Source organism: Oreochromis niloticus, linkage group LG23, assembly GCF_001858045.2.
Source record: "Oreochromis niloticus isolate F11D_XX linkage group LG23, O_niloticus_UMD_NMBU, whole genome shotgun sequence".
In the NCBI taxonomy this organism is placed as follows: domain Eukaryota; kingdom Metazoa; phylum Chordata; class Actinopteri; order Cichliformes; family Cichlidae; genus Oreochromis; species Oreochromis niloticus.
Window position 1 is genome coordinate 39,432,425 of NC_031986.2, and position 27,649 is coordinate 39,460,073.

The following is a 27,649-nucleotide window of genomic DNA, read 5'->3' on the forward strand; positions in this document are numbered from 1 at the left end:
TGCCTCAATGTAATAGCAGGAATACACAAACCTGCAAACATATTGTTGTATAGAGATTAATTATTGGGCAGCATTTAATGGCTAACAAACGACTCTGTTACTCTAACTTCCTCTTCTTCAGTTCAACTTGCTTATTCCTTTTTTTAAATACATTTTAAACAATTAATCACTTTTCTCTTAAGACAGTGTATATAGATAAAAGCGATCCATTCGAATTAAAGGCACACCGATATCTTGTGTTAACTGTATCAATTTAAATCATTTTTCTTTAAAGTTCTCTTCATTATTCTTCCCACATTCCAAACCAAATTACGATTCGGGTTTCAAGATAAGGTGCCAATGCCTTTAACCTACTGGGCGGTTTAAACTTTTCACACACTGGGTGTGTTGTTCCCTTTGGCTCTGAATGTGTTATGTAACTATGGCAAGAACCCAAAGGTCCCCAGAAGAATAATACCAACTACTGTAAACCATACAGGCCAGTATACTGAAATATACTGCTCAAAAACTGATCGTGCTTAAATCAGAAATGCGATCTTTGTGAATGAAATATTTAATAAATATATTACGTAATTTATTGAGAAAAAAACAAAGTAGACGGTCAGTGAAAAACAAAGCCATTAGCCTTCTAAATTTAATTAAAAGGTAAAAGTTTCATTGCTCGGGTGTTTTCTTAATTAATAAATGTACGAAAACAGTAATCCTACACTGAAAGCACACCGTGTGGCTAAGAATATCGAGCGGAAACATGCACGGCTACCTGTGTTCCTCCTAAACTTAGCCCTAAATTTTCTTAACTTCATAAACTGTTACAACTCCGATTTTTTTAAACCGCCGGGTACAGGTATATCATGTTCTAGTCAGACTTGTAGTTGTAACAGAGTGTCTTAGAGATGTAGCGTAATTTTACATTGGTTAAGTCTTAACCGCGCGCTTTTATTTTGAAAGCAAACCACGGTTTGTTGTTTTGGAGTCTTTCCACGTCCTCCGGCAATAAAACAATCATCGTCATATTTGCAGATATAGCCCATCTCAAAAATAAGCGACAGCCTCACTAAGCGAAGACATGGAGACAATTTACAGCCTTCTTGGCTCAGAGTGGATAGACGGCAGGAGCATTTTAATCTTTTTGTTTGTTCTTCTGCTTACGACTGAAGTTTTGAAGAACAGAGTGCCAAAAAACTTTCCTCCCGGACCGTGGGCTCTGCCTTTCATTGGTGATCTTCATCGCATCAGACCTGATAGAATTCATCTGCAGTTTGCAGAGGTATACATACTAATTATTATTATTATTATTGTTATTAAAAATTCGTGTCATAAAAAATAGAGTGCCCCAGGCATAAAAAGTGCTGTTGCTTTCTTTATGAAAGGCCAGTCTGTATTTGTGCAGAGCCGGCCCAATTTTCTATGGGGTCTAGAATTTTAGACTAGAATTTGATGTGGGCCCCCACCAACCACCTCATCACCACCAATAATTACTATATATCGTCTGTGCTTTATTTTTATTCATGTATTTATGTATTGTGTGTGTGTGTATGAATGAAAGAAGTCAAAAATCTATTGTGAGAAAAAAGTCGAAATGTGGAGACCATTGTTGTTTCAAGATAAATTGATATGTGTACAACACCGTCTACAAAATGAGTTAAAAACAATAAGAATTTAAAAACTAAATGGCACAGAATTAAGACACGTACGATAGGGTGAACAAGTGGGTCTTCAACTTAGCTTTAAAAACTTCCACAGAGCATGCCTGGTTAATATCTTGAGGGAGGTTGTTCTACAAAAATGGGGCACGAAAAGAGAAAGCACGCTCTCCGATAGTCTTTTTTCTGGCTTTAGGAACTTGTAGAAGGCCAGAATCCTGACATATGACCTCTTTGTTGGACAAGAGTGTAACCGTCAATGACCTTGCAAATGGTGATTTCATTTTGTACAAATCTGGCCAACTGTTTGAAGTTTGTGTTTTTCCGTCTGAGCAGATGAAGCTTTCTGCACCATCTTTTCAACATCCTAATATGTTTATGTGCTAAACAGAAATAATTTCCTTTCTTGTTACTAACAACTCATTCTGAGGTATGATTTCACTAACTCAGAGGGTATAGCAAACGTGGCAGTTTGTCGTGAAACAACTACTGTAATATTCACATTTCGACGTTTTCCTCTAAGTAGTATTTTGACTCTTTTTTTCCAGAAATATAATTTCGCCTTTTTTCAAAAAACAGTATTTTGACTTTTTTCTCAAAATACATTTTTTACTTTATTCTCAAAATGATCAACAGTAATTTTTTTTCTCGCCCTGATACTCTGTCCTAGTGTGTGTGCGCATTCTACACCTAGAACGCAACCATTATCATGAGTTACTAGTGGGTTGGAAAGTAATAAACGAGCAGACAGTGCATCTATAAAGCAAGTTAATTGCTTTGGAAGAAGCTGTATTAATATTGGCTTTCTTAAGAGGAAATAGCCAAAATTATGAAGCGGTCACCTAAATGAGGCACATCCCAACCCAACACTGAACAGAATCTTCTGTTCATGTTCAGTTTGCAGAGAAATATGGAAACATATTCAGCCTTCGATTCTTTGGTCAAAGAACTGTGATCATTAATGGCTACAAGCTTGTCAAAGAAGCCCTAATCCAACGAGGAGAAGACTTCATGGATCGTCCCAGCCTACCAATGTTTGAAGAATTGGTTGGGAATAAAGGTGATCATTTTCCTTGAAAAGTTTTTCAAGATGTTTTAATTAGACCAGCATCATCAGACTATTTAGCAATGTTAAAACTTAGGTCAGTATTTTACTGACCTTAATTTTAAGTTACTTTGGGTTTAATGCAGTTTTGTTTTTCCAAAAGGTCTTGTGATATCAAATGGGTATCAGTGGAAGCAACAGAGGAGATTTGCTCTTCACACACTCAGAAACTTTGGTCTGGGCAAGAAGACCCTGGAGTTATACATCCAGCAGGAGTGCCAGTATCTCACAGAGGGTTTTGCAGATCATCAAGGCACACACACACACACACACACACACACACACACACACACACACACACAACACTTACACATTTTTTTTACATAATCGAAATTAATTATGAGTTTGCTTTTAATGTTTTGTCTAATGGCCATATCCTCTTTCAGGAAAGCCTTTTAATACCCAGTCACTTTTAAACAACGCTGTGTCCAACATCATTTGCTGTTTGGTGTTTGGGAATCGATTTGAGTACACCGACAAGCAGTTTCAGTCAATTCTGCAGCTCTTCAGTGAGATAGTGTACTTGGAGGGAGGCGTGTGGGCACAGGTGAAACTCTTTTACATACCTTAGTGTTGTTTGATTTAGGATTTAAAAATAAGAAATTAGAAACTTTAACTGAATGTTTTTGTGCAGCCCAAGTGAAAGCTGTTGTTGCAAACCAAGCAGTTAGTGGAGCATAGCTATTGTGCACATTAGACTCCACCAGGGCTGTGCCTTGTCTCAGATTCTCAGACTGATATCTGAAAGCAGATTATGTTTCCTGAAATATTTCACTGTTGTGCTCCTTTAACTACAGTGGAGGAAGAAAGTTACTTATGAAATCTGGTGTGGTGTAAAACAGATTTTAATTACTATTAAAGTATGCTTCAAAATTGTGTTTAAATTATTTTACTTGGTTACTTTCCATTACTGTCTATCACAGTTTAAGCCTACTTTAGCACGATTTCACCTATTACTACTACTGTCTTCCTGTTCTGTAGATTTACAACACATTACCCTGGCTGATGAGGTGGCTGCCTGGACCTCACCAAAAAATTTTCACTCTGACCCAAAAGATAATTGACTTTATAGAAGTTAAGATCAAAGAACACAGAGAAAACCTCAACCCATCATCACCAAGAGACTACATTGATGCTTTTCTCATAGAAATGGGGGAGGTGAGCATTTTCAAAATGTGTTCTTGTTCATTTACACTTTCTAATGAAGCATGCCTTTTATTTCTTGCTTCTGGCTTTTGTGTCTCTGATAGAAGGAGGACGAAGAGTCTGGTTTTAGTCTCAGCAATTTGTGTTTTTGCACCCTGGACTTGTTTGGCGCTGGAACTGAAACTACTACAACTACTTTACACTGGGGACTGCTATACATGATCTACTACCCTGACATTCAAGGTGTGTGTATGAACAATACTGATCATGAATACATATTTGTGACCATTCTATTACTTTTTTCAGAGAATTCTCACAGATCATTCTTGTGTTGGTTTATTTTGTTCAGTTTATTTCAGTTTTATCTTTAATCCAGGTTCCTTTTAATAGTGCCAAATTGCAACAACAGCCACCAGTTCATGTTCTCACTATGTGCAGAAAAAGTCCAGGCTGAGATCGATGCTGTGATTGGTTCATCCAGACAGCCGTCTATGACTGACAGAGAAAACATGCCCTATACTGATGCGGTCATCCATGAGATCCAGAGAATGGGAAACATCATTCCCCTCAATGTGGCCCATGTAGCAAACAAGGACACAACATTGGATAAGTACACAATCCCAAAGGTACACAAAGCAATTGTGTACCTTTTTATAGCACTTTTTTTTTTGTTTGTTTTGTTTTTCAGATAGATTTTGAATGAAAAAGTTGTCCTTTTATCATCTAATGCCAGGATTCTCAAAGTTTGTTGTCCTCAATAACATTTTGTTTTGAAGAAGAACCACTCAGTGCATCATGAAAACTCTCACACACACACACACACACCCACCATTCTAGGCCTAGTGCAATGTAACTACGGTAATGTTCAGGGTCGCTGGATCCAGCTCTAACTATATGCTTTATCAAAAAAGAAAGTTTTAAGCTTAATCGTGAAAGTACAGAGGGTGTCTGTCTCCCACATCCAAACTGGGAGAAACAGAAGAGGGGCCTGAAGGCTGAAGGCTCGGCCTGCTATTCTACTTTTAAATATACTGGGAACCACAAGTTTCATAGAAGTTAATATGAATGAAATATGCTCTCTCTCTTCCTATTCCCTGTCGGTACTCTTGCTGCAGCATTTTGGATCAACTGAAGGCTTTTCAGCAAGCATTTAGAGCGAACTGATAATAATGAATAGATGATTGTAGAAGTAATAAATGCATGAAAAATCAGCAATACCAGAAACACGTATGACACGCTGACTAGAACAAACACTAGAGATGTTTAAATAACACTTCTAATTGGCAGTATTTTCTCAGGGTACAATGATCATACCTGCTCTACACTCTGTCTTAAATGACGAGACAATGTGGGAAACTCCAAACTCCTTCAGCCCTCAACACTTTCTCGACCAGGATGGTAAATTCAGGAGGAGAGAGGCCTTCCTTCCTTTTTCTACAGGTTAGTCAGTTGTTACAGTTCCTCAAAATCCAGTTAAAGGCTGTTTAAAGCCAAGTGCTTTAAAGAGGCAAAATTTCTAAAGTACTATGTCTTGCCATTAATTGTTTGACTTAGCAGCCATTTACAGTTACAGCCTTAACTTTGGTAGGGGATCGGTCTCTTAATGGTATCTCTATTAAGTTCCAGAGCTGCAGCAATAATCTGTGATCAAAGTGATTAACTTCTAAATTGTGTGAATAAAACTTGTGTCTCATTGTGTACTCAGGCAAGCGTTCATGTCTTGGAGAACAGCTGGCCAGGATGGAGTTATTCCTGTTTTTTACCTCCCTCCTTCAGAGGTTTTCATTCTCTGCACCTGCTGGAGAGCAGCCCAGTCTGGAGTTCAAGTTAGGAGCCACTCGCAGTCCTAAACCTTACCGCCTCTGTGCCGTGCCACGTTAAACCACCAGTTCTTGTAAACCGAGGGCATATCTTTCTCAGCACAATGAATCGCAACTAATCACTGTCTTCCAGCTAATCTATTCTATTCTATTACATTTGTTGTAATGAATGATGATATCTTATATTACAGTTTTAGAATAATGCCAGTTGTTATTTTTGTCCTCCCTGTATTAAAGGACTGTTTTAAAATATGCAGTAAATACATTCTCTTCCAACTGTCTTAAAGTCCTTTTCAGTGCACATTAAATTTGTCAGACCTACCAGACTCAATGTGCTTAAATAAATCACACTGTCATTAAGATTTGTGTTTAAGGTCACAATATAGTTTCAGAATCAGGTGTGACGGGTGGAGTGCAGTTAGTTTCAGTGCTGTTTATCAGTTTGAGAATGTATGATGTAATCTGGATACTTCAATTGGGTTTTGTGAAAATAAAATTTCAATAAACACTTTACTCTTTATTTAAAGGCTTTCAGAGTCGCTTGCTGTCTTCGTGAGTCAAGCACCACATTCTGGCATGTGAAAGAAAAAAATATTTTGGTTGTAGACTAAATTCTAAGGTGTTCTTTGTCTTTATATACATGTGCATGATATCAAATAACCAGTGAGAAAAAAAAATCACCAAAACTAAAGTAGCCATGGTGAGGCAAGAATTTAAATCTTTAAGTGAAAGTACTATTACTACACAAATACTTCTAGAGACCAATAATTCATCAATGTTAGGATTATAAACAAAGGATAATTATGGGCTGGATGTGAACCACCTTGCTGGCTGCAGCTTTTGTGTGGAATTTGCATGTTCTTTGTACAGACACACAATGGGACACACCTCCAAAGGTGGTTGAAAACAACAAGAAGTTCCAGATTGGTGACAGTAAAATTGTGAGATTAAGAGGATTGGGGTACAATTACAGCATAATTCATAAATTAAATGGACCCTAATATATCCTGCATTAGAATTGTAATATTTTAGTTTATAGACATAAAATTAGTTAATGTTTTTTTTTTTTTTTTGTCTGTCCCATTTGGTTCTTAAGCTGTCAGAATTGTTGTCTGAAGACCAACAAGGATACCAAATGGATTTATTTTGCCAAATGGATCATCATGGCATTGCCGTATTGGTCCATTTGATCAAACTTTGTTGTTATTATTTATTTTATTTTCAGTTGTTACAGATGGGACAGACATGACGGGGGGATAGGAAAGGGAGAAAGAAAGAGAGGAAGGAAAAGAAAAAACAGAAGGGAAAAGGGACAGTGAGAAAGGGCACTTACAAAGACAAAGAGAAAGAAAAAAAAAAATCTCCTGGATCACCTGTTGAGAGAAAAAGAAGAGAAGACAAGCAAAAAAAACCAAACAAAAACAAAGCAACATACTAAACACAACACCATCACGTTAATCTAGCTGAGTGTGAACAGCAGTAAATACTAAATATTGAAAGTTGTTGTGCAGCACGCAGGACAGACAGCACACAATGTGCTTTGAAGTAGCAGCTAAGAAAGGTGTAGTTTATGTCTACGAACAGTGAACACCCGTGTGCACACCTGTGGATCAACGCGCTTGTATACAAAAGGTTTCCCCATGTAACGGTCTGCTAGAGGGTGTGGAGGCCCATAGCCCCGTCCCCCAGGGCATGAAGCAGGCATGGAGGAGATCCAGGCTCCAGACATCCAGAGGACCCAGAGTGCGAGAGCCCAAGGAGTACCACCGGAGGGGCATCCGTGCCACCTTCCTGGGAAGGGCTGAGGAGATCCCCAGACGAGGGGGTCACTCAGTAGCCACGGAGCAGAAGCCAGAGGGGGCTGCACCGGCGTGCCCGCCGGCTCTGCCGGTAGCCAGCTGTGCCAGAGTGAACCGAGTTGCAGGTTCACTCTGGCAGTTAATGTTTAATATTTTAATCAATTAGATTCAGCAATGCACTAATTCCATTTTTGTGTAATGGGTTCTGTGATAGTAATTTGGGTTCTTCTTTTGAAGTTTGGACTGTTTGTTTAACCAAATAAGCGTTATATATATAATTTACTTGTAAGTACTTGTAAATAGTTATTTATTTTTATTTCTATTCAATTTTTTTTAACAAGTGAAATTATCAAGACAAAAAGGTAAATTATTTTTAGTCGCATTCCTATGTGTATATTTGGCTTCCTCTGTATAGAGGTCTTCATGTGCCCATGAGGGTAAAGGTTCAGTGAATCAACCTTCACTGAACTGATAGTTATACCTGACAATTATCGCTATTTAACTGAATATTAACTTAACAGCCTCATTGCAGGTTGTCATGGCGGGGTGCGCCGGTGTGTTTGTTTAACGGACCCAAAAGTAGACAGGGAGGGAGACAAAAAAACTTTAACAAAAAAACAAGCCTTTATTTGTGGCTGAGACACAGGTAGAGAAAACCAGGCGAGAGCAAAACTTTAAGCTGAACTAAACTTAAACTTAAACTGGGGAATACTAGAACTGGCTATGACTTACTATGAACATGATGTGGTGCAGGAACATGAAAGAAGCTATGAAACACTTATGAGAACCAGAAACATGAACATGTCCCGCACCACACCATGAAAGACCCAAGGTGACAAGAGGGGTGAGCAAACAGACGACGTGACCAAGAACAAATGGAAACACACAGACTAAATACACAAGGGATGATCATGGGAAGTGGAAACACATGAGGAAACAGCTGACATAATTGCAAATCATGACACCACAGGGGAGGAGTAACATTAAGCACAATGAACAAAGAACCAAGACCTTCAAAGTAAAACAGGTAACATGACGGACACAGACTTGACACTGAACTAAACTCTTAACCAAACTAACTCTGAAATTTAGGATTACAATATTCAAAACAGGACAACTAAAGAATCAGAACATAAACCATAATACAGAAAAATACCAAAATACAAGAAACTGAAAATGCTGGGTCAAAATGACCCAGAATGTGACACAGGTGGGCAATCACCTGATATAGTGACATTTTAAAAATTATAAGAACTCATGTTCATGCCGTAGCTGTTCAGGACAATTGGCTTGCAGCCTACTATGACTAAATTTTAGCCGTGCTGATATTTAGTAAGCAAAAAACAACAACAAGTATTGATTGTAGAAATGATAAATATCAATTGCCTCCTCCGAATGTATCCTGTTATAAAAACAACAATATACTGTCTGTGTTCAGTTTGCAGAGAAATATGGAAACATTTTCAGCCTTCGACTCTTTGGTGGTAGGATTGTGGTCGTTCATGGCTACAAACTTGTGAAAGAAGCCCTGGTTCACCAAGGAGAAGACTTCATGGATCGCCCAACTATACCTTTATTTGAATCAATTATAGGGAATAAAGGTAGTGTTTGATAAAAGTGGTTGCATTTTTCCCTCTAAAGATCTAAAGATCAGGTGTAAATTATTTTTTTACTTCCAAAAGGTCTTGTGATGTCAAATGGTTATCTCTGGAAGCAACAGATGAGATTTGCTCCTCACACATTCAGAAACTTTGGTCTGGGGAAGAAGACCCTGGAGTCATCCATCCAGCAAGAGTGCCAGTATCTCACAGATGCTTTCGCAGATCAGCAAGGCACAAAAAAAATTACAATATAGTGGCATGTTATTTATGTTTTTCATGTTTTTATAACATTTAAATATAATTTCTCCCTGCATACCATATGACATTAGAGGGTTCAGAGTACTAAAGACTTTTCTTTACCTGCGGCTCATCACCTAATTTTTATTTTAACAAGGGGTTCTAATCAGAGGCCAAACAGCAAACGGCACCCACTCTCCACTTTTCTCCACTTGTTGACATGCATTATATCCTGTTCATTTGACTTTAGCTTTATAGATATAGAACCAATTCTTTCTTTAGATTCACAATTATTTGCTAAAATGTTCTGAAACAGTTACTGGGAATATTTCCCTGATCCACCGATGTTTATTTCTAGGCCTCATGAACTGTGTACATTTTGCAATGTTTGAACCACTTGCAATTTTCAAAAATAAGGTCCCATTTGTTCCCAACTGAGCCCTGCCAAGCAGCTGGACCCCCTTATTTAAAAAAAAAAAAAAAAGAATTCATTTATTATTTTAGTATATTCAAGCGGTGTTTTTCTTTTCATTTTACAGGCAAACCCTTTAATGCTAAGAACCTGATTAATAATGCAGTCTCAAACATCATCTGCTGTTTGGTTTTCGGCAATTGATTTGAGTACACTGACAAGCAATAAAAAGTATATTCTCCAGACAATAAATGACATTATTCGATTACAGGGAAGTTTGACAGTACGGGTGAGTGCCCATTACTCACACACTCATGTGCTTCTAGTTCCAGTCTCAAACTTGGATGTAAAATGTGTACCAAATCAATCTGCAGGTCTATCTGCTGTGATGTCCCCTTCAAAATAAGAGAGCAGCTGAAATTGTATAAGTAATATAAGTACAATGCTTGAGAAAATATACTTGTTGTTTTTCACCACTTTGCATAACAAGTGAAATACACCCCAGAAATGATAATTCACTGCATGTGGATCTTCAACAAAACAATAACAAGTTCATCCATCACCTGTAAGAGCCCATCAGAACCAATTCAACCATTCATTTTCTAATGCTTCCTGGCCCTCTCTCAATGACTGTCTTCTGCTAAAATTTTTGATGTTCAAGAATGTTATATCTCTCTCTCTCTCTCTCTAGTGTAAGTAAAATATAATGTCAGAGTATTTTAATTCTTTTTTAGCTTGTGGGATTTTTGTTAATAAATACACATATAAAGTATTCCAGTGTTTAAAAATATGCAATAACACCCACAGACCATTACAACCTTTAAGGGGAATCACTTGAAACCTCGTATTTGCAGTCCTTTCTCTACACACTGGCCTCTCATTCAAGGTCAATAGAGTTATCTCAAGTTCAAATACAGACCTAAAGATCTAAAACTATGATTTTTTTACTCCCACTGCTTGCATTGACAACATATATACATATGGGGAATGATATAGTGTGGTTCTAAATATGTTAGGACCGCTGACCTCTTCTTCAATGTCAAATAAGCTCAAACTTTAGGTGAAAGTTTCATAAAATGTCATTGGTATATGGTTAGTTTCAACATCACATTATATAGTTTACATCCAAATATCATGTCACATTTTAATTCTGATCTCACTTTTAGATCAGAGGTCAAATGTGAGGATGGGCAAGATCCTACCGCTCAATTTGGCCCACATGGAAAAAAAAAGGATACTATACTGCATAAGTACACAATCCCAAAGTTACACAATCCACATGTTAATTGTTTGATGTTTTGCTGAACTAGTGAAATGAATCAACATTGGTTTCAAACCGGTCCTTATTGCCTTCTGTCGTGGTAAAAAAGGAAGTACACCTCTTTCAGTTCTAGGATTTCATGTAGCAACATAACAAAAATATTCTGATCCCTAACATGTTTTAAAATTAGGTAAATGTAAAAAATTTAACAATTGTAACACGTCACACCGACTGTAGGCACGATGGTGGAGGGGTGAAGATTTGGGCTTGTTTTTTAGCCACAGGACCTGGGCACCTTGCAGTTATTGTCAATCATATATTTAATCTCTGTCACCTCTCTCTCTGCAACCACATAATTCAAGTCAGGAGCTTGAGCTCTTCCGGCTGGTTACTATGGAGATGATTGTAAACTGAACTTCAACTTCAAAATTTACCACATTTAGCTCCAACCCTCTTAAAAGTCTGCTTTGATATTGCTTTTCAAGTCACAAATATTTGTAGACTTTTCTGATGTAAATCTAAATGTTACATAAACATGTTAAATATATATGCCAGTTCTAAATGTTAATAGTTAAATCTAAATGTCATGGGAGACTAAATATTCAGCCAACATGCAAATTTACTCTGTTGGTCAGTGAAAGTATGAAAAAATTAAAGCTTCACAGAAACCTCTTATTCATCAAAAGGTGTCTCTGAAGTCCCTCTGACTGATCTGACGCACAACCTAAAAAAGAAATAGCAACAATCTTAAGGAAAACGTTGGCAGTATTAGCAACCCAAGCATTCCTATTTGAGTGTTTCAGTGCAGGTGGAGGATGCAAAAGACTAATGAATCCAAATGCTGTAGCACTTTTCTTTTGGGGGGGGGGGGGGTATCTTGTGCTAACTGTATCATTTTCAGTAAACAAAAGACACAAACAAAACAGTTTGCCTCATCAAGATAAGGTGTCAATGCCTTTAACCCACTGAGCGAAAGGTTTAAACCTTTCACACACTGGCTGTACCAAAGGTTTAAACCTTTCACACACTGGCTGTATCAAAGGTTTAAACCTTTCACACACTGGCTGTACCAAAAGTTTAAACCTTTCACACACTGGCTGTACCAAAGGTTTAAACCTTTCACACACTGGCTGTACCAAAGGTTTAAACCTTTCACACACTGGCTGTACCAAAAGTTTAAACCTTTCACACACTGGCTGTACCAAAGGTTTAAACCTTTCACACACTGGCTGTATCAAAGGTTTAAACCTTTCACACACTGGCTGTATCAAAGCAGGGCTCGCAAAATCGCTAGCCCGACGTCCCGGGGCTAGCGATTTTTCCAGTCGGGCTACCAAAATCCATCTCAGCCCTGCCCGTCGGGCTATCATAGGAATGAAAGATATGTCAATGCTTTTGCATTCTTTCACAAATGTAGCTGAGTAATTATGTCATCGGCATCGATGAGCCACTGTCAATATGTGACACATTGAAATCGCGTTTGAATTTGCGCTTGTTTTTTGCTTTCACTTTCACTTTGCGATCGCGCGAACTGTGTGTAGAGAGCGGCAGCACTAATTGGTAAGTCACAGATTAATTGCGCACCAATTCCTCTGACATCGTCTTATCAATCGTTAGCTTACTATCAAACATGACAAGTGAAATCTCCTGCAGCAAGCTTAAACATGTGATAGAGGTTGATTGCGCAGAGAATTGCTGACCGTTATGTAAGTATGTGTGTAAGAGCAGATGGCTTTAGGCAGGTATTTTAGTTCTGCAGAGCCAAACAAGAGAGGCCAGGGTGAAGAAGGGGCAGCCAAAGAAAAGCCGACCACAAAACGGAAAAGTTATGACAAATCAGACAATGAGGGAAAAAGAAAGCGCAGCTTTTTTGGTTTCATGGACAAAAGAATTTATGTGGCTGGAATATGACGAGCTAAATAACATAATGTTCTGCCGGGTGTGTTGTGAGTTTCCCTCGATTTCTGAGTCGACAAGCGCCTTTGTTACTGGGACCAGTCATTTTAAGAAAGACCCCATCAGAACCCATGAGAAATGCAAGAAATACATTATTGCTCAGTCTGCAATATCTTTCCCAGAACAAACACCAATTGCAAAAGGCATACTAAAAGTAAACCAAGCATAATAAGAAGTCCTGAAAAATCTGTTTAGAATAGCGTACTATGTTGCAAAGAGTGAACTACAACTGGCAAAATTTAGCAGTCTTTGTAAACTTCAAAAAGCAAATGTCCTAGATCTTGGTTCCACTTGCCTCTTACCCGTGATTTCAGTGGAAATTTCAAATTCAGGATCTGACACAGACTGATTCATGTTGTACACAGTTCTTGCAAGTTCATAGAAATTTCTGTTCAATTAGAACCAAATATTTGAGTTGATGGTTGAAATTGTTGTTGTAATTTGTGTTTTAAATATTTTTAGATTGATGTTTTGTTTCCTTTACAAAAGGAAACAAAACATCAATCAAAAAATTGTCCTCTTTTTTTTATTCGGGCTACTTAAATTTATTTTGGGCTACCAAAAACTGAAGAGTGCCTGCCCGAAGGGCTACCAGGGATTTTGAAATTTTGCGAGCCCTGCAAAGGTTTAAACCTTTCACACACTGGCTGTATCAAAGGTTTAAACCTTTCACACACTGGCTGTACCAAAGGTTTAAACCTTTCACACACTTGCTGTGTTGTTCCCATTGCTCCTAAATGTGTTATGTCATCATGGCAAGAGCACAAGAACTCAGAAGGCCCCCAGAAGAAGAATGCCAACTACGTTGAATCATACAGGGCAGCATAGTTCTTAAATATGGTGCCAAAAACTGAGGGTATGTTAAATCACACATGCGATCTGAATGAAATATTCTATAAATATATTACGTAATGTACAGTGGAACCCCGACTTATGAAATTAATTCATTCCCGAGGGTCTTTCGTAAGTCGAAAATTTTCACAAGTCGAAACACCCATCGCGCCTTTTGAGTGAACAATAGGCTATAGGCTAATTGCTAACTGCAACAACAATACGTCGTTCAAGTGGAACAGCGAAGTGCAAATACAAAAGCCAAGGGGTTGTCACATGATTCGGAAGACATTGTGGGCATTGTAGGCATTCTGGGCTCAGCCAATCAGAGCCAGCGCATTTCGTTACGTGGGCATTTTGCCGTAACACGGGCAGAAATATTGCCGTTAAGTGCCTTCGTAACTTGAATTTTTCGTTAAATGGGGTATTCGTAAGTCGGGGTTCCACTGTATTGAGAACAAACTGAAGTAACCTAAAGACAGTCAGTGGAAACCAAAGCCACTAGCCTTCTAAATTAAACTAAAGGTTAAAATTTAATTGCTCAGGTGTTCCCTAATTAAGAAATATACGAAAACAAAAGCACACCTAAACTAAAAGCACACCGTGTGGCTAAGGCTACGGCCCAGAAACAAGCACTGCTACCTGTGTTCCTCCTAAACTTAGCCCTAAATGTTCTAAACTTCATGAACAACATACATAATAAGTTGCAGTCAGACTTGCAATTGTAATGGAGTGTCTTACAGAGCTAGTTTAATTTTACATTGGTTAACTCTCAACCACGTGCTTTGATTTTGAAAGCAAGCCGCAGTTTGTCGCTTTGGAGTCTTCCATGTCCTCTGGCAGTAAAACAATCGTCATTTTTGCAGATAGAGCCCGTCTCAACAATAAACAACTTAGTTTAAACAAGTGAAGACATGGAGACATTATACATCCTTCTTGGCTCAGAGTGGATAGACGGCAGGAGCATTTTAATCTTTTTGTTTGTTCTTCTGCTTACGACTGAAGTTTTGAAGAACAGAGTGCCAAAAAACTTTCCTCCCGGACCGTGGGCTCTACCTTTCATTGGTGATCTTCATCGCATCAGACCTGATAGAATTAATCTGCAGTTAGCAGAGGTATACATACTAATTATTATTATTATTATTGTTATTATTATTATTATTAAAAATTCGTGTCATAAAAAATAGATTGTCCCAGGCATAAAAAGTGCTGTTGCTTTCTTTATGAAAGGCCAGTCTGTATTTGTGCAGAGCCGGGCCAATTTTCTATGGGGTCTAGAATTTTAGACTAGAATTTGATGTGGGCCCCCACCAACCACCTCATCACTACCAATAATTACTATATATCGTCTGTGCTTTATTGTTATTCATGTATTTATTTATTGTGTGTGTGTGTGTGTGTGTGAATGAAAGAAGTCAAAAATCTATTGTGAGAAAAAAGTCGAAATGTGGAGACCATTGTTGTTTCAAGATAAATTGATATGTGTACAATACCCTCTACAAAATGAGTTAAAAACAATAAGAATTTAAAAACTAAATGGCACAGAATTAAGACACGTAGGATAAGGTGAACAAGTGGGTCTTCAACTTAGCTTTAAAAACTTCCACAGAGCATGCCTGGTTAATATCTTGAGGGAGGTTGTTCTACAAAAATGGGGCATAAAAGAGAAAGCACGCTCTCCGATAGTCTTTTTTCTGGCTTTAGGAAAAAAGACTCACATGACAAGGTGGGGCCAGGTTTCACAATGAGCTCACCCGAAACCCTGGCTGATTAGGTACCACACCCGCTTTCTCACACCTTGGCTCATGTGATTAGAGGATCACCAGGGGGTCCTTTGTCCCTCTTTGGGGGGATACTCCCACTGGGTTTAAATCTGGGACTCTCGGCCATTTGACCTTAGAACTGAAGAAGCTTCTCGGATGAGAGGTGAAACGTCTTCAAGCAACTCAAAGAAGTCCAGACGCTTTTCTTTGCAAATTCCTTTGACTACGATGACCTGGATGACTGAGAACCTTCACAGACATATTGCCGTACATTTTGGGAGGAACACCCTTCAACTGGTACGGGAGTATGAAAGGGAATCAAGGAAACTGGCGGATTATAGGAACCACCTTCGTTTCAACCTAAGATGCAGACAAAGCAGAGTTGTTCCTAAGAGCTTGCGCCTTGGATCCACTGTCAGGGGACACAGAGCAGACTTGATTCTACAGAGAGCTCAAAATCACCTTTTAAGTGAAAGGATAAGACAGGTCCATTTCACTATAGATGCCCTCCAGATCAAGATCAGCCAGACTCTGCAGGAACTGGAAACCCTTCTATCCTCTCCAATCCTAGAAGAGGTTTACAAGTTTGTGGACAAGGCTCAGCGGGCCCAACACTCTCAAGGAAAAGAAAGACAATGCAGAAAATTTCACACCTTGCTTTCAAAAACCCACACCCCTCAGTCTGAACCCACACAACTCAGAGAAGAAAACACACCTGAAGACAGTCGGGAGAAATGGGTAAAGAACTTTTCAGACCGGAATCTCACTGAACCTGAAAAGAGGGTTTTAGCCAAAGGACTCAATTTCGCCATTTCTCCGCAACAGTTGCCCATAGTGGACCTCATCACAGCCACAGAAACCGCCATACGGATTAATAAATTATCACAGACAGAAGCAGAGCAAATCAGGATGAAAGTCTCAGCCACCCTCTCCAGTGCCAAAGTCCCTCTGTCTAACCTTACATTACAAGAAAAGAAGGCCGTTGCTTCTCTGAGCAAAGACCACAACATCACTATATTACCAGCGGATAAGGGAAGGTGCACCGTGGTCCTAAACACAACAGATTACCACACAAAGATCACTACTCTCCTCAGTGACAACAACACCTACGAAGCTTTAAAGCGAGACCCCACAAGCAGCTACAAGAAGAAAGTTATAGCCTGCCTTCAAAACCTTGAAAAGGACAAAACCACTGACCGCATTACATACCACCACCTTTATCCAGGGGATGCCATACCCTGCATTTATGGACTTCCTAAAATCCACAAGGAAGGGGTCCCACTCAGACCCATAGTCAGTAGCATAAACTCAGCTACTTACAACATTGCGAAACACCTTGCTACCATCCTTGCACCTCTCGTGGGGAACACCCCACACCACATCAAGAACTCCACCGACTTCACCGACAAGGTCCAGAAACTTACCCTGGATCCAGATGAAACCATGGTGTCCTTTGATGTAGTCTCTCTCTTCACTTGCATACCCACCACGGAGGCAGTGGAGACTGTCAGAGAACGACTACAAGAAGACAGCTCCTTGGAAGACAGGACCAACTTCACACCCGATCAGATCTGCACACTGTTAGACCTCTGCCTCACCACAACATACTTCAAATACAACGAAGGCTTCTACAGACAAAAACATGGCTGTGCCATGGGCTCCCCCGTGTCACCTATTGTAGCCAACCTTTACATGGAGGAAGTGGAAAGGAAGGCTCTTGGCTCGTTCAAAGGAAGAGCACCCAGCCACTGGTACAGATATGTAGATGACACCTGGGTCAAAATCAAGACACAAGAAGTGGAATCCTTCACTGCGCACATTAACGCTGTGGATAAAAACATCAAGTTCACCAGGGAAGACACAAAGGATAACTGTTTGCCTTTCCTGGACTGCGCCGTGCACATTGAAGAGAATGGCAACCTCAACATCAAAGTTTACCGGAAGCCCACACACACGGACCAGTACCTCCTCTTTGACTCCCATCACCCTCTGGAACACAGACTTGGAGTAATTAGGACCCTACACCACCGGGCAGAAAATGTTCCCTCTAAGCCTGAGGGAAAAAAGAAGGAACACACACACGTAAAGGAAGCACTCAAAACATGTGGTTATCCTAACTGGGCGTTCATAAAGTCAGCAAAGAGGCACAGAAAAGAAGATCAGACACCAGCGAGGGAGGATAAGAAAGACAGACGCAACAACGTTGTCATCCCCTGTGTAGCCGGTGTATCAGAGAAACTCAGGAGAGTTTTCTCCAAGCACGACATCCCAGTGTACTTCAGACCCAGCAACACACTCAGACAGAAACTGGTTCACCCGAAAGACAAAACTCCAAAACACAGACTGAACAACGTGGTGTATGCTGTACAGTGCAGCGAGGAATGCCCAGACCTCTACATTGGAGAGACCAAACAGCCACTTCACAAGCACATGGCACAACATAGAAGAGCCACCTCCACAGGACAAGACTCAGCAGTCCATCTGCATCTTAAGGATAAAGGTCACTCTTTCGAGGATGCCAATGTTCACATTTTGGACAGAGAGGACAGATGGTTTGAAAGAGGAGTGAAAGAGGCCATCTATGTCCACTGTGAGCGACCATCTTTGAACAGAGGCGGTGGTTTACGACACCAACTGTCTGCCATCTATAATCCAGTTTTGAGTTCCCTCCCCAGACGCCTTAACGCCCACTCACATCCTGGGCCATCTGACCTCAGGAATTCACATGACAAGGTGGGGCCAGGTTTCAAAATGAGCTCACCCGAAACCCTGGCTGATTAGGTCCCACACCCGCTTTCACACCTTGGCTCATGTGATTAGAGGATCACCAGGGGGTCCTTTGTCCCTCTTTGGGGGGATACTCCCACTGGGTTTAAATCTGGGACTCTCGGCCATTTGACCTTAGAACTGAAGAAGCTTCTCGGATGAGAGGTGAAACGTCTTCAAGCAACTCAAAGAAGTCCAGACGCTTTCCTTTGCAAATTCCTTTGACTGGCTTTAGGAACTTGTAGAAGGTCAGAATCCTGACATATGACCTCTTTGTTGGACAAGAGTGTAACCATCAATGACCTTGCAAATGGTGATTTCATTTTGTACAAATCTGGCCAACTGTTTGAAGTTTGTGTGTTTTTCCGTCTGAGCAGATGAAGCTTTCTGCACCTTCTTTCCAACATCCTAATATGTTTATGTGCTAAACAGAAATAATTTCCTTTCTTGTTACTAACAACTCATTCTGAGGTATGATTTCACTAACTCAGAGGGTATAGCAAACGTGGCAGTTTGTCGTGAAACAACTACGGTAATCTCCACATTTCGACTTTTTCCTCTAAATAGTATTTTGACTTTTTTCCCAGAAATATAATTTCGCCTTTTTTCAAAAAATAGTATTTTGACTTTTTTCTCAAAATACATTTTTTACTTTATTCTCAAAATGATCAACAGTAATTTTTTTTCTCGCCCTAATACTCTGTCCTAGTGTGTGTGCATTCTACAGCTAGAACGCAACCATTATCATGAGTTACTAGTGGGTTGGAAAGTAATAAACGAGCAGACAGTGCATTTATAAAGCAAGTTAATTGCTTTTAATTGCTTTGGAAGAAGCTGTATTAATATTGGCTTTCTTAAGAGGAAATAGCCAAAATTATGAAGCGGTCACCTAAATGAGGCACATCCCAACCCAACACTGAACAGAATCTTCTGTTCATGTTCAGTTTGCAGAGAAATATGGAAACATATTCAGCCTTCGATTCTTTGGTCAAAGAACTGTGATCATTAATGGCTACAAGCTTGTCAAAGAAGCCCTAATCCAACGAGGAGAAGACTTCATGGATCGTCCCAGCCTACCAATGTTTGAAGAATTGGTTGGGAATAAAGGTGATCATTTTCCTTGAAAAGTTTTTCAAGATGTTTTAATTAGACCAGCATCATCAGACTATTTAGCAATGTTAAAACTTAGGTCAGTATTTTACTGACCTTAATTTTAAGTTACTTTGGGTTTAATGCAGTTTTGTTTTTCCAAAAGGTCTTGTGATATCAAATGGGTATCAGTGGAAGCAACAGAGGAGATTTGCTCTTCACACACTCAGAAACTTTGGTCTGGGCAAGAAGACCCTGGAGTTATACATCCAGCAGGAGTGCCAGTATCTCACAGAGGGTTTTGCAGATCATCAAGGCACACACACACACACACACACACACACACACACACACACACACAACACTTACACATTTTTTTTACATAATCGAAATTAATTATGAGTTTGCTTTTAATGTTTTGTCTAATGGACATATCCTCTTTCAGGAAAGCCTTTTAATACCCAGTCACTTTTAAACAACGCTGTGTCCAACATCATTTGCTGTTTGGTGTTTGGGAATCGATTTGAGTACACCGACAAGCAGTTTCAGTCAATTCTGCAGCTCTTCAGTGAGATAGTGTACTTGGAGGGAGGCGTGTGGGCACAGGTGAAACTCTTTTACATACCTTAGTGTTGTTTGATTTAGGATTTAAAAATAAGAAATTAGAAACTTTAACTGAATGTTTTTGTGCAGCCCAAGTGAAAGCTGTTGTTGCAAACCAAGCAGTTAGTGGAGCATAGCTATTGTGCACATTAGACTCCACCAGGGCTGTGCCTTGTCTCAGATTCTCAGACTGATATCTGAAAGCAGATTATGTTTCCTGAAATATTTCACTGTTGTGCTCCTTTAACTACAGTGGAGGAAGAAAGTTACTTATGAAATCTGGTGTGGTGTAAAACAGATTTTAATTACTATTAAAGTATGCTTCAAAATTGTGTTTAAATTATTTTACTTGGTTACTTTCCATTACTGTCTATCACAGTTTAAGCCTACTTTAGCACGATTTCACCTATTACTACTACTGTCTTCCTGTTCTGTAGATTTACAACACATTACCCTGGCTGATGAGGTGGCTGCCTGGACCTCACCAAAAAATTTTCACTCTGACCCAAAAGATAATTGACTTTATAGAAGTTAAGATCAAAGAACACAGAGAAAACCTCAACCCATCATCACCAAGAGACTACATTGATGCTTTTCTCATAGAAATGGGGGAGGTGAGTGTTTTCAAAATGTGTTCTTGTTCATTTACACTTTCTAATGAAGCATGCCTTTTATTTCTTGCTTCTGGCTTTTGTGTCTCCGATAGAAGGAGGACGAAGAGTCTGGTTTTAGTCTCAGCAATTTGTGTTTTTGCACCCTGGACTTGTTTGGCGCTGGAACTGAAACTACTACAACTACTTTACACTGGGGACTGCTATACATGATCTACTACCCTGACATTCAAGGTGTGTGTATGAACAATACTGATCATGAATACATATTTGTGACCATTCTATTACTTTTTTCAGAGAATTCTCACAGATCATTCTTGTGTTGGTTTATTTTGTTCAGTTTATTTCAGTTTTATTTTTAATCCAGGTTCCTTTTAATAGTGCCAAATTGCAACAACAGCCACCAGTTCATGTTCTCACTATGTGCAGAAAAAGTCCAGGCTGAGATCGATGCTGTGATTGGTTCATCCAGACAGCCGTCTATGACTGACAGAGAAAACATGCCCTATACTGATGCGGTCATCCATGAGATCCAGAGAATGGGAAACATCATTCCCCTCAATGTGGCCCATGTAGCAAACAAGGACACAACATTGGATAAGTACACAATCCCAAAGGTACACAAAGCAATTGTGTACCTTTTTATAGCACTTTTTTTTTTTGTTTGTTTTGTTTTTCAGATAGATTTTGAATGAAAAAGTTGTCCTTTTATCATCTAATGCCAGGATTCTCAAAGTTTGTTGTCCTCAATAACATTTTGTTTTGAAGAAGAACCACTCAGTGCATCATGAAAACTCTCTCTCTCACACACACACACACACACACACACCCACCATTCTAGGCCTAGTGCAATGTAACTACGGTAATGTTCAGGGTCGCTGGATCCAGCTCTAACTATATGCTTTATCAAAAAAGAAAGTTTTAAGCTTAATCTTGAAAGTACAGAGGGTGTCTGTCTCCCACATCCAAACTGGGAGAAACAGAAGAGGGGCCTGAAGACTGAAGGCTCGGCCTGCTATTCTACTTTTAAATATACTGGGAACCACAAGTTTCATAGAAGTTAATATGAATGAAATATGCTCTCTCTCTTCCTATTCCCTGTCGGTACTCTTGCTGCAGCATTTTGGATCAACTGAAGGCTTTTCAGCAAGCATTTAGAGCAAACTGATAATAATGAATAGATGATTGTAGAAGTAATAAATGCATGAAAAATCAGCAATACCAGAAACACGTATGACACGCTGACTAGAACAAACACTAGAGATGTTTAAATAACACTTCTAATTGGCAGTATTTTCTCAGGGTACAATGATCATACCTGCTCTACACTCTGTCTTAAATGACGAGACAATGTGGGAAACTCCAAACTCCTTCAGCCCTCAACACTTTCTCGACCAGGATGGTAAATTCAGGAGGAGAGAGGCCTTCCTTCCTTTTTCTACAGGTTAGTCAGTTGTTACAGTTCCTCAAAATCCAGTTAAAGGCTGTTTAAAGCCAAGTGCTTTAAAGAGGCAAAATTACTAAAGTAGTATGTCTTGCCATTAATTGTTTGACTTAGCAGCCATTTACAGTTACAGCCTTAACTTTGGTAGGGGATCGGTCTCTTAATGGTATCTTTATTAAGTTCCAGAGCTGCAGCAATAATCTGTGATCAAAGTGATTAACTTCTAAATTGTGTGAATAAAACTTGTGTCTCATTGTGTACTCAGGTAAGCATTCATGTCTTGGAGAACAGCTGGCCAGGATGGAGTTATTCCTGTTTTTTACCTCCCTCCTTCAGAGGTTTTCATTCTCTGCACCTGCTGGAGAGCAGCCCAGTCTGGAGTTCAAGTTGGGAGCCACTCGCAGTCCCAAACCTTACTGCCTCTGTGCCGTGCCACGTTAAACCACCAGTTCTTGTAAACCGAGGGCATATCTTTCTCAGCACAATGAATCGCAACTAATCACTGTCTTCCAGCTAATCTATTCTATTCTATTACATTTGTTGTAATGAATGATGATATCTTATATTACAGTTTTAGAATAATGCCAGTTGTTATTTTTGTCCTCCCTGTATTAAAGGACTGTTTTAAAATATGCAGTAAATATCTTCTCTTCCAACTTTCTTAAAGTCCTTTCCAAAGCACATTAAATTTGTCAGACCTACCAGACTCAATGTGCTTAAATAAATCACACTGTCATTAGGATTTGTGTTTAAGGTCACAATATAGTTTCAGAATCAGGTGTGACGGGTGGAGTGCAGTTAGTTTCAGTGCTGTTTATCAGTTTGAGAATGTATGATGTAATCTGGATACTTCAATTGGGTTTTGTGAAAATAAAATTTCAATAAACACTTTACTCTTTATTTAAAGGCTTTCAGAGTCGCTTGCTGTCTTCATGAGTCAAGCACCACATTCTGGCATGTGAAATAAAAAATATTTTGGTTGTAAATCAAACCTTTACCTTTTTACACAGAGACTAAATTCTAAGGTGTTCTTTGTCTTTATATACATGTGCATGATATCAAATAACCAGTGAGAAAAAAAATCACCAAAACTAAAGTAGCCATGGTGAGGCAAGTATTTAAATCTTTAAGTGAAAGTACTATTACTACACAAATACTTCATCAATGTTAGGATTATAAACATGCTTAATTCATTTATTATTTTAGTATATTTAAGAGGTGTTTTCCTTTTCATTTTACAGGCAAACCCTTTAATGCTAAGAACCTGATTAATAATGCAGTCTCAAACATCATCTGCTGTTTGGTGTTCGGCAATCGATTTGAGTACACTGACAAGCAGTACCAGTATATTCTCCAGACAATAAATGACATTATTCGATTACAGGGAAGTTTGACAGTACAGGTGAGTGCACTTTACTCACACACTCGTGTACTTCTAGTTCCAGTCTCAAACTTGGATGTAAATGTGTACCAAATCAGTCTGCAGGTCTATCTGCTGTGGTGTCCCCTTCAAAATAAGAGAGCAGCTGAAATTGTATAAGTAATATAAGTACAATGCTTGAGAAAATATACTTGTTGTTTTTCACCACTTTGCATAACAAGTGAAATACACTCCAGAAGGATGATTTACTGAATGTGGATCTACAACAAAACAATAACAAGTTCATCCATCACCTGTAAGAGCCCATCAGAACCAATTCAACCATTCATTTTCTAATACTTCCTGGCCTGAGATAGAGGATGCATCAGTTTAAGGAGAGCTGTTGTAATTATAAAACTAAGGGAGGGATTAAACCAGAAGTCCAATAATAAAATGTAACTCAGATTTAGATCTAGATATCCTTTCCTGCAATGATACTGCTGTGCTGTGGAACACATGAAAACACAGTAATAATGATCTCTATGAATGCTGTTGATACAGCCAGGCAATCAGATAATCTGGTTACTGTCTTCCTGCTCTGCAGATGTACAACACATTACCCTGGCTGATGAGGTGGCTGCCTGGATCACACCAGAAAACATTTACCTTGATAAAGAAAATAGCTGAATTTGTAGAAACTAGGATCAAAGAACACCTGGAAAACTTTGACCCTTCATCACCAAGAGACTACATAGACTCCTTTCTCATAGAAATGGGAGAGGTCAGTGTTTTAATGTGCTTGTTTCTTGTTTGTTTTATATGAAAGATGGGTTTATGAGATTTAAAAGTGTGCCATCATTTTCAGAGGGGAGGGGGTGGGTGTGGTGTGGGTGTGGGGGGTGTATTTACACTATGCAAATAATCAAATATCACAATTATCTCTTGATAGAAGGAAGATAAAGATTCTAGGTTTTACCTCGAAAATTTGAAGGCTTGCACAATGGACCTGTTTGGCGCTGGAACTGAAACCACAACTACTACTTTACACTGGGGGCTTTTATATATGATCCACTACCCTGACATACAAAGTGTGTGTATAAGTAATATCTACCAGCGATATATATTTTGTGAGCTTAGTCAACTGTGCAACACACTTGTTTTCCTGTTTTCTGTGTGTGCAGAGAAAGTCCAGGCTGAAATAGATGCTGTGGCTGGTTCATGCAGACAGCCGTCTACAAGTGACAGAGAAAACATGCCGTTTACTGATGCAGTTATTCATGAAATCCAGAGAATGGGAAATATCATCCCACTTAATGTGGTCCACATGGCAAACAAGAACACAACTCTGGATAAGTATTCAATCCCAAAGGTACACAATTCACCAGTAAAAAATGTGTGTATTTGCAAAACAAATTAACCTGATAGATGACCATAAATAATGACTAAAGAATAATTCTGAGATACTCAAATCGCAGGCTTGATGCTAAAGAACTGTAGCTAATGGGAAGTTCAAATCCTAGTCGTTGTGTCCTTGGGCAAGACACTTCACCCGTTGCCTACTGGTGGTGGTCAGAGGGCCCGGTGGCGCCAGTGTCCGGCAGCCTCGCCTCTGTCAGTGCGCCCCAGGGTGGCTGTGGCTACAACGTAGCTTGCCATCACCAGTGTGTGAATGTGTGCGTGAATGGGTGAATGACTGGACATGTAAAGCGCTTTGGGGTCGTTAGGGACCAGAAAGGCGCTATATAAATACAGGCCATTTACCATTTACCATATAATTTTAACAAATGGTTTTGTTTCAGGGCACCAAGATCTTGGCTCCATTACACTCTGTTCTACATGATGAGTCTATGTGGGAAACTCCACATTCCTTCAACCCTCAACAGTTTTTGGACCAGGATGGAAAATTTAGGAAGAGGGAGGCTTTCCTTCCCTTTTCTGCAGGTTAGTTATTAGTTACAATCAGAGGTGGCGAAAGTACAGACTTTCTTTACTTAGGTAGGAGTAAAGAAAATTTATGTTAAAAAATACTTCACTAAAGGTTGAGGTACTGAAGCAACAATTTTCTGTCACGTAAATGATAGAGGGTGATTTTGCCGCCACACCTAAACAGTAATCACAACTCACAGTAATTTCTAATGTGAGCCTCAGTAGGTTTTCTCAATTCAATTCAATTTTATTTATATAACGCCAAATCACAACAGCAATCGCCTCAAGGCGCTTTATATTGTATAGTAGATGTAGTGGAGAAAGGTGACTGGAAAGGAAACACTCAATGCATCATGGGAATCCCCCGGCAGCTTATGTCTATTGCAGCATAACTAAGGGAGGTTTCAGGGTCACCTGGTCCAGTCCTAAGTATATGCTTTACCAAAAAGGAAAGTTTTAAGCCTAATCTTAAAAGTAGAGATAGTGTCTGTCTCCCAAATCCAAACTGGAAGCTGGTTCCACAGAAGAGGGGCCTGAAAACTGAAGGCTCTGCCTCCCATTCTACTTTTAAATACTCTAGGAACAACAAGTAGGCCTGCAGAGCGAGAGCGAAGTGCTCTAATAGGGTGATATGGTACTACAAGGTCATTGAGATAAGATGGGACCTAATTATTTAAGACCTTGTATGTGAGGAGCAGGATTTTGAATTCAATTCTGGATTTAACAGGGAGCCAATGAAGGGAAGCCAAAACAGGAGAAATATGCTCTCTCTTTCTAGTCCCTGTCAGGACTCTTGCTGCAGCATTTTGGATTAACTGAAGGCTTTTCAGGGAGTTTTTAGGACATCCTGATAATAAAGAATTACAGTAGTCCAGCCTGGAAGTAATAAATGCATGAACTAGTTTTTCAGCGTCACTCTGAGACAGGATATTTCTAATTTTAGAGATGTTGCACAAATGGAAGAAAGCAGTCCTGCATATTTGTTTAATACAGAGGTTCCCAAAGTGTGGGGCCCGCCCCCTAGGGGGGGCGCAGAGCCATTGCAGGGGGGCGTGGTATGAAAAAAAAAAGAAAAGCGCTTGGACACTGTGGACAGGTTTTTGACGGGGCTCCCACACAAACGCAAAGCAGGAGATGAAGCATCGCCAAATATGTTTCCAAACCAACTTCCTTCCAAGCCAAAGACAGGAAAATATGGTGAAGCATATTTTCCCTTTGGCTTCACCTGTACAAGTGCCGAGGTAGGTCTCCCCTGCAAAATTAGTTTCCCTGCATCGGGAGCATGCGCTGGGCTCTCCAAATCACGGACAAACAGTATCCCACATTCTTGATTTTTAGTTCACAAACACTTCTTGTAATAACTAACTACTCCTGACATTTTGGACATGTTAGCTCTTTATGCAGTAAAGTTACTGTGGGATACAAATAATATCAGGCTGATCCTGTCGTAATTTGTTCCCCCTGTTCAAATCACGGACAAACAGTATCCCACAGCTGTTTATGTGTTTAAACCCATTTTGTACAGAGAGGCATTTTTTGAAAAATGTATTGACAGCAATGTTGAATATTATTACACAGGAAAAAAACAACTACACGTAAAATAATTACACCGTGACGCCTCTGCCTTTCTAAATGGAGGGACAGTAACTGCGTGTGTTTATGTAAGCGTGTAAAAACTGAAGATAGTCAGATTAACAGTATTTTGTCTCTATCTGCCATTCTGCAATTCATCTCATGTAAACAATAACGTGGCGCACAGCGTGACGTGAAAAGAGGCACATACCTTTGTCGTTGCGTGACGAACTCTGTAATCCTCGTCCACACGTAAACGCAAAAAAGGAGTTTTAAATAATCTCCGTTTTCGGTGAATCGCAACGCCGTTTACGTGTTGACGAAAAGCCCAAACGCATAGAAACAGCTGCGTTTTCAAAAATACCGGTGTAGGTGTGGACGTAGCGTAAAAGAGTTAGTAGTATATTTTATTACTACCTATAATTTATTGCCGTTTACTTGTATTTGCTTAATTGTTTACTAAATGTTTGAGGTGTGAAATAAACCGCAATGGAGTTTGTAAACAAAATATGGGTGTGTGTGTTTGGAGGATGTGTTTGTGCGGGGGGGGGGCAACATTTTTCTTGTGAAAAAGGGGGGCCAGGCAGCATTTTGGATTAACTGAAGGCTTTTCAGGGAGTTTTTAGGACATCCTGATAATAATGAATTACAGTAGTCCAGCCTGGAAGTAATAAATGCATGAACTAGTTTTTCAGCGTCACTCT

At 39.5% G+C, this 27,649-nt stretch overlaps 4 protein-coding genes across 6 annotated transcripts in view; all 4 read left to right on the forward strand.

The window, feature by feature from the left end:
• Positions 1–27,649, forward strand: part of LOC100701255 (cytochrome P450 2J2) — a 102,494-nt gene that overhangs the window by 24,031 nt on the left and 50,814 nt on the right. The gene's annotated exons all lie outside the window — the stretch shown is intronic.
• The window catches only part of LOC109196838 (cytochrome P450 2J2), a 36,255-nt gene continuing 9,351 nt past the window's right edge, over positions 746–27,649 (forward strand). Inside the window, exons 1-10 of one of the 2 annotated variants that reach the window (XM_019351306.2) lie at positions 762–1,066; positions 14,726–14,926; positions 19,285–19,447; positions 19,596–19,745; positions 19,875–20,035; positions 20,470–20,646; positions 20,739–20,877; positions 21,073–21,260; positions 21,946–22,087; positions 22,353–22,993. In XM_019351306.2, the coding sequence (XP_019206851.1) occupies positions 14,726–14,926; positions 19,285–19,447; positions 19,596–19,745; positions 19,875–20,035; positions 20,470–20,646; positions 20,739–20,877; positions 21,073–21,260; positions 21,946–22,087; positions 22,353–22,528 (1,497 nt within the window). In that variant the 5' untranslated portion in view covers positions 762–1,066 and the 3' untranslated portion in view covers positions 22,529–22,993. Of the gene's footprint in view, positions 1,067–14,725; positions 14,927–19,284; positions 19,448–19,595; positions 19,746–19,874; positions 20,036–20,469; positions 20,647–20,738; positions 20,878–21,072; positions 21,261–21,945; positions 22,088–22,352; positions 22,994–24,628; positions 24,817–25,246; positions 25,389–27,649 lie in introns of those variants that run through there. The other variant, XM_019351307.2, reaches the window with a different exon arrangement.
• LOC100700978 (cytochrome P450 2J2) lies at positions 995–6,059 on the forward strand. Its single transcript, XM_003439884.5, has 9 exons — positions 995–1,267; positions 2,541–2,703; positions 2,852–3,001; positions 3,135–3,295; positions 3,730–3,906; positions 3,999–4,137; positions 4,333–4,520; positions 5,193–5,334; positions 5,600–6,059. Exons 1-9 carry the CDS (start codon positions 1,067–1,069, stop codon positions 5,773–5,775), a joined length of 1,497 nt encoding a protein of 498 aa, XP_003439932.2. The 5' UTR covers positions 995–1,066; the 3' UTR covers positions 5,776–6,059.
• LOC109196844 (cytochrome P450 2J1-like) lies at positions 8,095–9,821 on the forward strand. Its single transcript, XM_025903218.1, has 3 exons — positions 8,095–8,723; positions 8,952–9,114; positions 9,196–9,821. The coding sequence occupies exons 1-3, from the start codon at positions 8,703–8,705 to the stop codon at positions 9,366–9,368; spliced, it is 357 nt and encodes a 118-aa protein (XP_025759003.1). The 5' UTR covers positions 8,095–8,702; the 3' UTR covers positions 9,369–9,821.